The sequence below is a fragment of the Schistocerca americana genome, chromosome 2 (assembly GCF_021461395.2).
Source record: "Schistocerca americana isolate TAMUIC-IGC-003095 chromosome 2, iqSchAmer2.1, whole genome shotgun sequence".
Classification (NCBI taxonomy): domain Eukaryota; kingdom Metazoa; phylum Arthropoda; class Insecta; order Orthoptera; family Acrididae; genus Schistocerca; species Schistocerca americana.
In genome coordinates, this window is record NC_060120.1 from 797,514,002 (window position 1) to 797,526,050 (window position 12,049).

Genomic DNA, 12,049 nt, shown 5'->3' on the forward strand with positions numbered 1-12,049 from the left:
TCACAGAAGTCTGAATGAGGAAGGACGAAGTGGTACACCAGTACACCATCTCTGTGTGAGGAGCCGGGACTCCAAGATAAATGGAAGCCCTGGGGCGATAGTAGAAAAAACTGACATTCAGTTTTCGACAACTTGCAAGGTCGCTGCCTGCTGGTTTCCGCGATTGCCCACACCCTTTCAGAAGGCCTACCGAACCGTAGCAGCCGCGGAAATGTTGCTGTTGTGTCAGGCCAGTCCTTCCAAAAATTATTTAGCTGCCTAATCGCAATAGGCGACTGTTGTATACATCACTATGACCCCGAGACAAAAGAACGATCAGGCAGTGGAAACATGTGGATCCACGATCGTCAATAAAGACAAAGACTGCACCATTATCGGGCAAAGTGACGTTGAGTGGTTTTTTTTCTGGGGGGGGGGGGAGCGGCTGCCATAATGTGGTGCTTAAGATTGCACTCGCAAGGGGAAAATCGTCACAGGAACGTACTACCGAAATCTCCTAATGAGAGGCTGTCAAGAGGAAGCGTCGGGCGGAAAGTTGTCCAAGAGGCTGTTTTTGTTCCACGACAAAGCCCCAGCTCGGTCTTCTGTTCAACACACGTTACTTCTTTGGGCTATTAAATTCTGCTCCCCTCCCCCCCCCCCCCCTTCCCCCCAGTCTCCTGACAGAAATGCCACTCTCTTCCTCTTTTCTTGCACAAAAAAAATAACATTGCAAAACAGACATTTATAGGATGACGATTGGGTGACGCGAATGTTTGGAACATTCAGGGCAGGGCCCTCCAACCAGCACGAGATTTTGCCGGTCTAACTTGTCAGTTGGGCAAAATTTGGCACGATATCTCTCAAGAGGGCATGCAACAACTCTGTCAATCAATGCCAAGCCGAATACCTGCTTTCACAACGGCCAGAGGTGGACCAATGCGTTATTAACTCGGTCAGTTTTTCTCTCGAATAAACCATCTAATTTTTCTGAAATTGCAATCAAATGGTTCAAATGGCTCTGAGTACTATGGGACTTAACTTCTGAGGTCATCAGTCCCCTAGAACTTAGAACTACTTAAACCTAACTAACCTAAGGACATCACACACACCCATGCTCGAGGCAGGATTCGAACCTGCGACCGTAGCGGTCGCGCGGTTCCAGAATGTAGCGCCTAGAACCGCTCGGACACCCCGGCCGGCGAAATCGAAATCGCTTGTTTGCCTGTACATGTACAATACATCTACCGATTTCCGTCCCATTCCGATCATTCCTTCGAGGTGCGTCGTTTCTTTGTGGTACAGTGTCTTTCAGTGAAAAGAACAACGTTACCGTACATGACTTAGGATGCACTGATTTCGATTACTTTGGCAAGAAGAAATTATCGACTGCGAGACAGAAAGCAAAGCTTTGTCCAATACTTTGATGAAGTTAATCGTGAATTGTCATAAAGGATCCAAGACATTTGGAGCCTCACTCAAAAGAAAAATTAAAAACATACGTTACTTGATGCTGTCACTCAAAAAAAATGTTCAAATGTGTGTGAAATCTTATGGGACTTAACTGCTAAGGTCATCAGTCCCTAAGCTTACACACTACTTAACCTAAATTATCCTAAGGACAAACACACACACCCATGCCCGAGGGAGGACTCGAACCTCCGCCGGGACCAGCCGCACAGTCCATGACTGCAGCGCGGCTAATCGCGCGCGGCGATGCTGTCACTCTTAAGAATTTTAATCACAACGTAAAGGGAAATGAGCACACTGATCAATGATTGTACATTAATGAAATTTTCTACGTAGTTCAAATGTAGCTATTTTTCTCTGGCATATGGGCCACACGGAGAACACTCGAAAAAATCAGAGGAAAGTAGCTTGTACATTACGCACGGTCATTACCACTGGATCATAATATCTACGGGTAGGTTGTCTTTGACAAAACTATCGACTGGTACGATGCAGACAAACAGAGAGACGATCATTGAAGAATCAGGTGTATTCTTGAAAAATAATGTTGCAAACCACTCCAAATGTTGTTTCAATTCATCAGCTTGTGTTCCTACTAATGTAGGCCAGGGACTTAGGCGTCATATTCTGCATGTACTCAATGCGGGACAGGTTTGGTGATTGTGCTGCTCCAGGTCATTGACGAATATTTCGGAAAACTGCTTTAGGTATTGCAGTAAACGTGCAAATAGAAACTGTGGCATCTCCTTGGCACTGAAGGAAATTCAACAAAAATAACTTGCTGATTTGGATGTTTATCCCTCGACAAACACCAGAAGTGTCCATTCATGCATCAAGTTCCCTGGGTCCCGTAAAGTACGAGAACCTTCAGGGATGTGGAGAGAGTCAGAGAATGCGTTAACAGAAGACAAGCAAATCATCGAAACTTAATCTGTATGATACTTAACACGTTGACTGCCACGAAGCAACCAGCGGGTACAGCAGAGCCTCTCGCCTGGCTGTGAAACATACATCACTACATGCGGCTATCAAAGTTTTGGTCATGCTTTCTACAAATGGTTGGATTACCTGAAGTCAAAGACGGACGAAAACTATTTGTACTATCAAGCTCTTGCTCTGTCTCTGGTAAAAGAGCGCGCGTGCGCGCACACACACACACACCCACACACACACACACACACACACACACACACACACACACACACACACAAGCCTGTGGCCTCATTGCCAATTCTTATGACACATTAATGTTTATAATTTATCTATATTATGTTGATATGAAGCTAGCTGTAACATACACTTAACAGTTACTTAAAGGAATGCTTAACACAATTTTTCGAGGTAGTGCATTTCTTGTTAATTTTCCTAATGCAGCTTGGGTAAGCAGAAAGAGTACATAGCAGCTTATTGACATTTAAATATTAATGCAGTTTGGAACAGCTGCCTCGCTTTGTTAGTATAGGGACTGTCACAAAGCGGATACATTTTTTGGAACTTAAGTAACTGAGGAGGTATTAATGATAACCCCATCCAATTGTGATTACATATTGCTCTCGCGACTGTTGTGAGTAACCACCCATTTATTGATTTTCAGTTGGGAAAACTACCGTAAACTACTGTAGTTTTCCTGTTAGCTTTGGTCGGTTAAGATGTAACTGCTTTATCAGTACGTTAGGCGTGTTGCGTACCTATCACGTGTTACCTCATTTCCGTCGGTTTGTTTGCATATGTGATCAGTGTCTTTCGAGATTCCCCTAGAAACCGGAAGCAGTGGACCATCTAGAAAATGACTGTATATAGAGGGCCGTGTAACCTACGGAACATTTTTGTTCTCTCTAGTTATCCTGTCTGTTACTTAAAAGTGAACAGTATTAATATGAAAATTGAAATTGTCATTGTTTAGTTAAGGTTTTATTCGAAAATTGTTGATTTCCAATGTGAAACAGAGGGATGTTTTAAAAATAAAAAAGGAGATTTATCATGCAGCACTAGAAAACGCATTATCCTCAAAAATGGTAAATTTAAAAGAAACGCAAAACAAACATACATAAGCCGCTTCAATACTTAGTCGATCTTATATAAAACATGTTCCTGTTTTGGAAGCTTTTGCCTTTGATCATTATGAACGTTCTACTGAGTACAAAATAACAATAATTATATATATAGTTTTTTTACGTTTGTGCACATAAACTTTACTTGCATCAAAAGTAATTGCTTTAGTTAGATGAAAGAGCATTAGTTACATGGTACACTAAATGTTATTATCTATAAAATGCAATTTCTAATTTGTAAGGATGTAAAATACACAATGGACTAGCGGCAACGATACGCGGGACTAATTATGTCAAAGCAAAAAACAGAGAGAAATCGTCGGCTTGTTGTTTTTTCGCACATTCGTTTATGTTTCTTCCGCTACCAGTAGGACTGGTCATCCTACCATTTACTACCTCATATATGTACACCAGAACTACCGAACCGGAATTTTGATAGAGCGGAACTCCAGTTGTCGGTAACTACTCGTAAACAACAAGATGGCGGCAAACTTCTCCTTGGAGCAAAGTAAATATATTTTAAGTGTTAATGGAAACATGAAAACACGAAAGAAGTGCAGAGACGGTGGCGGACACCGTTTGATACCGCGTCACCGTCACGGGTAACAATAAGGAGATTAAGCGACAAATTTGAGAGGGAAGGAAGTGTGGGTGATCTGAATAAGGGACGATGTGGCAGGAAGAAATCAATACGGCAGTAGTACGAACTCCCACAAGGTCCCCTAAGAAGTTCATACGGCAAGCTGCGAGTGAAACAGGTATAAGCAAATCCAGTGTTCACACCATTTTAAATAAAGCAAAGTGGAAATCCTAGATTCCCAGTTTGCTTCACGCGACGAAAAAGGGCGATCCAGATAGGCGCCTCTAATTTTGTGAATGGATTTGCGATAATGAACAGTTGACTGATGATATTTGGTCTGATGTGGGGTGTTTAAATTGTATGGAACCATCACTCGCCATAACTGTATGTATTGGGCAAGAGAGAATCCATGTTACAGAGGAACGAGCAGTCAGTCTTCCAGTGTTATCAATGTGATGTGTCAGAGGACTTGCAGGGCCAATCTTCGTTGAATGGACAGTGACAGGTGAAAGTACTTTACCGTTGTTGCAGGAACGAATTTTACCAGAGGTTCACCAAATGTACTGAAATACATTTTTTTTCAGTACCGCGCACTACCGCGTGTGTGTGTGCGCGCGCGCGCGCCGTCGTCTTTTGCAGATTAAGTAGTGTGTAAGCTTAAGGACCAATGACCTCAACAGTTTGGTCCCATAAGACCATACCACAAATTTCCAATTCCCCCCCCCCCCCCCCCCCCCCGCCCCCAAAGAGACGTAGCACAGTCATATTTCCACTGTGACTAGTGGCAGTTCTTGGATGGCACATTTGTTGACTTCACAGAACTCTTATGACACCCACATATACAGCACTTTTACTAACCTTAATTTCAGAACAGTATTTTGTGGGAAAAATGAGTTGACTTCGGAAGTTTTATAACACGTTAAAAAAATCAGAACTTGTAACCTTTATAACTGGTGTGGGGTATGTTGTATGGCTGAAGAGGCGCATTCCGGAACTTAAAATTTTAGAAGCTAAGCACTGTGGGGAACTCTGAAGGACACTGTCTACACCACTAAGCAACACACACTGATTGGTGGCATGAGAGGCGAGTCTGAATCCATTCCAATGGCAACAATAACATGTTCAATAATGAGTACAGTTGGCTGCTACAACAGGAAACATGATACATACTGTTGAAACAATGGATGATATATTTCCTACATCACCATTCATTTGGCACGTCCCATGAACAGGTTATATGAAGATCAAGCAAAAATATTAGCATCAGCTCTAACGAACTTCAAATGTTTCAGAAAAATTCAGTTTTTAATTTTTATGTGCAGTCTCAGTAGCCATGAAACAAACAACACTCCATTCTCCAAGCTTTGAAAGTGTATTCACTTGGAAAGTATCCAATCAAGTGTAACACATGAAAACTTTTTTGAACATTCATTCACTATATCTAATCCTCTTGTGCAAGGGGACCAGACTAGCTATTGTGATGAGTTAAATCCAATGTTACTACCATACAGCTTATCTTTACTGGTAATAGCTCAAGTGACATTTTGTTTTCATTACAGAAATGCTGATGTCAAATTTTTCTTGGCTCATTCACATACACCCTGAGTGACAAATTCTATTGTCAGAGAACTTTTATATTGAATAATGTAACCACATTAATACATGACTGCCACATGCATAGTGACAGATGTTTCACTGCCAGGCCAGGGCATCAGCTGAGGCTATTTGCAGTTACACAGCATCAGGTGTAGGGCTCCGCTGTGGCAATAGGTTGCCTCATGGCAGTCTGTTAAAGCACAATTCCTGTTTGTAAGAGTCAAGGAGGGGAAATAAAAATGGAGGTTGAAGACTGGCCATTAGGAGTAACTTTACTTTCTGCAACATATTAGTGACATTGGATGATGCACCACCACCAAAACAATTATTTGTTCACAATTCTGCCTGGAGCATCTGTTTACTTAAAAGCAACTTCTGGCCAATTTGTTAATGAGCATAAAAGCCCTTCTGACAAGTTGCAATCAGTAATACTTATTGTACTATAGATGCACAAAAAAATTGCAGTTTGCAGTACTCTGAAAGGCTTCAGTGTATTGAAAAGTAAAAAATGTACCCAGCATTTGAAAATTTCAATGCTAAAAATCACAAACTATTCAAGATAACGTGTACATGTAAATGTACTTAGACAATCTGAAATCATGGTTAATTTCTGTGTTGTCCTTACGTAAAAAATTTGTAATGTATATCTCCGCATTACATTTTGCCTTCTATATTGAGACAAGATGTCACAGGACCAAATATAAATAAATAGCTAATACATATTTCACATTTATTAGAACCAGGAGTGGGTGACAGTAACTGCACACTGTAGATTCAGCCTGCAATGCATATTAGTAATGAGATTAAATTAGCAAAGAAGTGTGCCAACACTGCCTGTCAACGTCCTTGGAATGGTTTTTAATTTCCAAATAAAACGATTAAAATTGATTAGAGCCAGAATTTGGCTTTAAGGTGCTCTTTATACGACTGCTCTCAACGACGCAAACTAATGCTGTTCAATTTAATAACAAATTTGCCTGAGACTTCAGTTAAATGAGCTCCAATTTTATTGTGATATGTTATAAAATGTAATGTTATTTAACTGCAGCCTAAGGTGAGTTCATAATACAAATGCAATCTTGCAGTTCCATAAACAACGGAAACTAGATATTGTAATGCTGCTCAAATTTTCCTATGAGGGTATTGCTCAGTTTCCTGCATATGGTAAGTTTCATACAAGTGTGAAGTGCTAGTGAAAGTGCGGTGTATTTCACCATGGTCATTCAGTATCTCTTGATTTGTTTTACAAAACATCTAACCACAATTGCTGACATCCATAGTTGCAGTTAAAGTAGGCCTCCTACAGAATATTTACTGCAGGAGTATGGTATACATGAAAAATTGCAGCAATAAACACTCACACACGAAACTGAAAAAGCGTGTCGATGGAAAATTACACACTGTACCATTGACGAAGTAACAAATCTGAATGCAAGCTAACAGCCCAAACATATTCTGTAAAATACAGAGTAATTTCAATGAGGAATGGGTATGGTTGGTGTAGAACCACTGCCCAAATTACTCTAATTTGAGATGGAACAAATATGCACAAATTTATTTTGCTTGAAACTGAATTACAAAAGTACAAAAATTGGATGAAATGTGATAAAACATCCTCACAAAAAGGAATTTAAAACTACAGACAACAACGCACAACATTTCTGAGAGCTATAATGAGTTCCCTTCACAGTTTCACATTCCCAGACAAACTGCATGACAATATTATAGCTAAATCAAAGTCAGTCTAAATAATGAAATCAGTCAGAACGACAGCAAACATTCAGTAAGTATATTGACATTCAGATCATTTTTTTATTAATAATGTACTGCAAGAAAATGCAGTTAAAATATTGTTCTTATTACTGCTGCCATTAACCTGTACAATTTAACCTTCTGTGACTTCATTAAATGAAGCTTTAAATCAGATCCAGAAAATACATTCAATTATGAAAATACTGTTGATACCAACATTCAACATCTAATAGAAATATCACAATATCCAGGATAATTAAATCCTTGTTGGCATAGTATTATATATAAATATACAGATGTAAGCCAACATCACAAAAATATTGCACAACTTTTACAAGTTAATCCAGCCACAAATATAATGGCAGTTAAATGAACAGGTACATCAGACTGCTTTAAACAGTTACTACCCTGTTATGGACTAAATTTATGTACACAGAACCAATACAAAATTTACAACATACTGAATGGCAATGATGCTGCTACTATTTGGATACATCTCAGAGCAGTCAGTCTTCTATTATGGTCCAGCCATTAAGTATGGTTTATTCATTGTAGGATCGATACAATTTTTTCTTTTTCAGAGTGTAGGCACGGCTTATCACAACTGTATTGCTCCTTGTCATCCTTCTGAAAGCAAATCAAAATACATTTTTTGTATTTCTGATCTATTTTCCAGAAATAGAAAGCTAGGGAATTTTAGCAAAAGAAAATTGTTAAGTCAAAATATTGTAGTCTTAAAAGATTGCAGCTTCCTGTGTGTTTGCAACAGGGTTAACACAAAATCTGATGTGATCTGCTTCAGATTCAGCTTTTACAACAGCTTACATTTATCTATAGTATTCTCACTTTAAACAAAATACTTTCACACTTAAATTAACACTAACTACTTGAACAGCAAAGCAAACTGTCAAATGTTAATGCAAATTTACAATGGATTGCTTATCTAACAGTCTTACTTTTAAGGAAAACAAAATCCACTTGTATAGAAGTAGATGTTCATAGCCAAAGTCCATATCAGATTCTTCCGGGTGTGAGGTAGACCTCACTATGAAGAATACCTGTGGTCTTTGGGTGACTTACTGTTCTTATGTACACAATTCTTACCTACACGATTCTTTTCTAGGGATCAAAGGCATAAAAGGTGGGCAATTCTTAAATTGCACAGAAGGACCCTAAGAGTAAGTAGTTGTAGTCAGGCCCAGTCTAAACAACTTCTAAAACTAGGAACCCTTACTGCATCAAATGAGGAAACCTAACAATCTGTTGTGTGCATCAGAAAACCTCATTAATATTTCGCTGATTATTCTCTACAATCTGAAAGAAGTTCTCCGATATAAGTAGCAGCTGATATAATTTTAATCAAAACACTTAACTTCCATTTGCCTACCTCAAAACTCTAGTGGAGACACTTCAAGTACTTGCTGCAAGTTCCTAGAATTAGCTTGTCGAAAGGACTTGCTCATGTAAACTAGCACACAAGTTCTGGTCCTAATGACAACACCCTGGGAAGTGCTTGTAGAAGTTACTTGCTTGTCGACACATGCCTTAATACTTTTACATGAAAATTATGTGCTGTGATCTACAGACCACAATAGTAATGCCTCATCACTCTCCTCGAGTTCAGCATCACTTGTCATGGTGGTTACTGATTCAGTTTTTCAAGCAGATGCAGGGGATACTGGCATGTTAATGGATTGGAGTATGTTTTCAAAATTGATGGTAGTCAGGTCAATGGATTAAGCAGCCTGTTCACGGTTCCAGGATCATCAGGAGGAACTCTTGTGCACATCAATTAAGAGAAACTATGTTTATATGAAAGAACATTGTACCAGAAAGACTAACCTAAAGAGGTAGTGCAGTTGTTCAGACCACTGACATTCGGTAGGCTGGAGCTCTCTTTCCTGTCCAGCCAACCCAATTTAGGTTTCCTAGAGTTTTCCCAAGAGACAGGAAAATGCTGGGATGGTTCATCAAGTCCATGGATAACAACCTGTCCTGTCCATATTTATACACTGTGTGTGTGTGTGTGTGTGTGTGTGTGTGTGTGTGTGTGTGTGTGTGTGTGTGTGTGTGTGAGAGAGAGAGAGAGAGAGAGAGAGAGAGAGAGAGAGAGAGAGAGAGAGAGAGAGAGAGACACACACACACACACACATTGAACAATCACAGATCCCATATCCGTATCACTGTAAGATGATCCCTGAATAAATGAATGAATGATAGCATGAATGAATGAAATAGCTGAAAGATTAGTAGTTGTATCATGATGCAATCACACAAATAAACTGACTTTCTCGATTCAAGTCTTCCCATCCTAATATTCAAAGAACGTGAACTTCCCAATATCAAGTTTATGCTTAGATTCGACCCACACAATTGGTACACAGATAAGTACCATCAAATTTTTAGTGCCATTACCACTGTTCCATCAATCAAGTAACACCTATTAACATTAATGTACAGACAAACCACCAAATGTTACTTATTTAATTTATTACTAATTTCACTCTACAAATGAATGGATCTTCAGATATGTAGGTGGAAATTACAATGTCTAATACCAGATACAACAAAATAACTTATACCCTAAAATGCTAACTCACATTTATTATACTCATGGCAAGCATTATGAGCTCAAAGTTACTATCAGCGCTACCAAACTTCATGCTACAGGTAGGATGCACTCTCACTTCCAGGTATATGATGCAAAGCACATGTGCTAAATGGAGTATGTATCACCAATAAAGGTGAAAGCAGTATTAGTCTGTATAAACTGCTTTCTTTTGCATTACATGAGAGACATTCACAACCTAAACAACATACACCCAGTAAATGAGCTAGCAATAAACTTTGTGCATCCAACTTTCAGCAGTTTGACAGTGGTGCTGAACAATAACCTGCAGAGAATGTCCCATTTGTAGAGGATCTAATAATTCAAACAATAAAAAATCCGTGGTGGTTTGTCAACTTCTTGCACACCCATCCATTCACAAAAATGAAAACTAGTGTCTTAACTTACAGTTTTGTCTCACAAGGGAACTTTACACAATCACAGAAGTGACATTTTTTTATCGGTACATGTCTTACACAAATTACCAACTTTATACTGTATAATCTGAAAATTATAGTAAAACATTTTACTTACTTGAGAAACTCCGGTAAAATAGAATTCCACGTATTTTTATCTTGTTTCAGCATCAGGAATAGCTCGAACGTAGATACAGTACTGTCGTCATATTTAAAGGATCTCAGTCTTCTACATTCATTCTCACCCTCAAAATTTAAGAACATTGTGCAACCCCTAGAAAAGCAAATGTGGTCTCATTTTCTCGCTGTTTTCACGCGATTAGACAATGCCAATAAAATACTTCCGCCACATCAATTGTTGATGCCTCTTAGTGCAGATTTTATTCAGCCGTTGTTACTGTATACGTGAGATATATTACACCAAACGAAATATAATACATTTACGGGAAGAAAGGATTTTACAGAAGTGCAATGAAAATCAATTCAACAATACCTGAGTCCACAAGGCTCTGAATCTGCCATTGCCAATATATCTCTCGAAATACATTTTAGTAAATCTTCTGGCAGTAAAAATCTAATTTCACTTGGCAACGATCGCTGTTTGCCAATCCGTAACTCCTTTTCCAGCTTGTGTGCCAAAGCACTAATTTCTTCTTCGGACTCTCCATCGTACTCCCGATTCCCAACTGATAACGAGCAATCGTTATTGTAACTGCAATAGCTTCATTAATTACATAATTCAATATAGAAATACTTACCACCATTTATAGGAATGTTAAACCGCTCCGGTAAAACCGATTCTATAACTTCCGACGAGAACACTTCTTTACTCCTCGAACTTTGATGCCAAATATCCGATATTTTGCTGAACACTTCCTGTAACTTGGACGGACGATTCTGCGTGTCTTCTAAAACTCGCTCCATGTTACCATTCATGATATTTCGTTAAAAGTGCGCCTTTCTGTTTTAAATTATACAGGAATGTGAACGGAAGGTTTCGTTATTTTACACAGATAATTTAAAAGATTAAAAGGGCTAAAGGACTGATTTGTTTACAGTTAAGCCAAAGACTAAAACAAGTAAAACTCATCAACGACGGCAAGACAAAAACTACATAAGAGAATAACTCTAAACTACGTCCGCATCCTACGAAGCCGGCATAACAACTCTGCAAAGAACTGTCACTGTCAACGAGTTTGCAGCCGGCGCAAGATCACTCTGTCAGCTGATTTCAAGAGGCGTCTTTCATTGGTCGTAGTGTCAACCAATCATAGGACGTTTGTTCCTTAACCAATGAAGAAGAGGCGCAGCTTCTAATGTGGTATATTTAAATTTGGAAATGCACTGTGTATACAAAATTTAATAGATTCAGGGGATCCAAGTTGCTTAAAAAAATATATGTAGTAAACATACCCCAGATAAAAAGCTATAAGATCCGCGACTATCATTTTACTACTCTAACCGATCATCCAGAATATATTGTATTATTAAATCTGCATTTGTATTTCATTCATCCATCATGGTATCTCGGCATCAAGGGAAATTTTCAGGGATGTGGAAGAAGTCAGTGTGTTCATTAACAAAGGCGATCAGCTGT

At 39.0% G+C, this 12,049-nt stretch overlaps 1 protein-coding gene across 1 annotated transcript; it reads right to left on the minus strand.

The window, feature by feature from the left end:
- Nucleotides 1–7,214: 7,214 nt before the first annotated feature.
- Nucleotides 7,215–11,641, minus strand: LOC124595626 (protein charybde-like). The gene is made up of 4 exons (XM_047134449.1): nucleotides 11,211–11,641; nucleotides 10,946–11,138; nucleotides 10,571–10,726; nucleotides 7,215–8,055 (listed from the first exon to the last, which is right to left on the minus strand). The coding sequence occupies exons 1-4, from the start codon at nucleotides 11,386–11,388 to the stop codon at nucleotides 7,971–7,973; spliced, it is 612 nt and encodes a 203-aa protein (XP_046990405.1). The 5' UTR covers nucleotides 11,389–11,641; the 3' UTR covers nucleotides 7,215–7,970.
- Nucleotides 11,642–12,049: the final 408 nt, after the last annotated feature.

What these genes read in the sequence shown, in the direction of transcription:
- LOC124595626 (XM_047134449.1), bottom strand. Translation starts at nt 11,388, where the DNA reads ATGAATGGTAACATGGAGCGAGTTTTAGAAGACACGCAGAATCGTCCG. An exon ending in TAACATTCCTATAAATGGTG is followed by an intron (nt 11,139 to 11,210) that starts GTAAGTATTTCT and finishes GCTCGTTATCAG; the next exon opens with TTGGGAATCGGGAGTACGAT. An exon ending in ATTTTACCGGAGTTTCTCAA is followed by an intron (nt 8,056 to 10,570) that starts GTAAGTAAAATG and finishes ATTTGCTTTCAG; the next exon opens with AAGGATGACAAGGAGCAATA.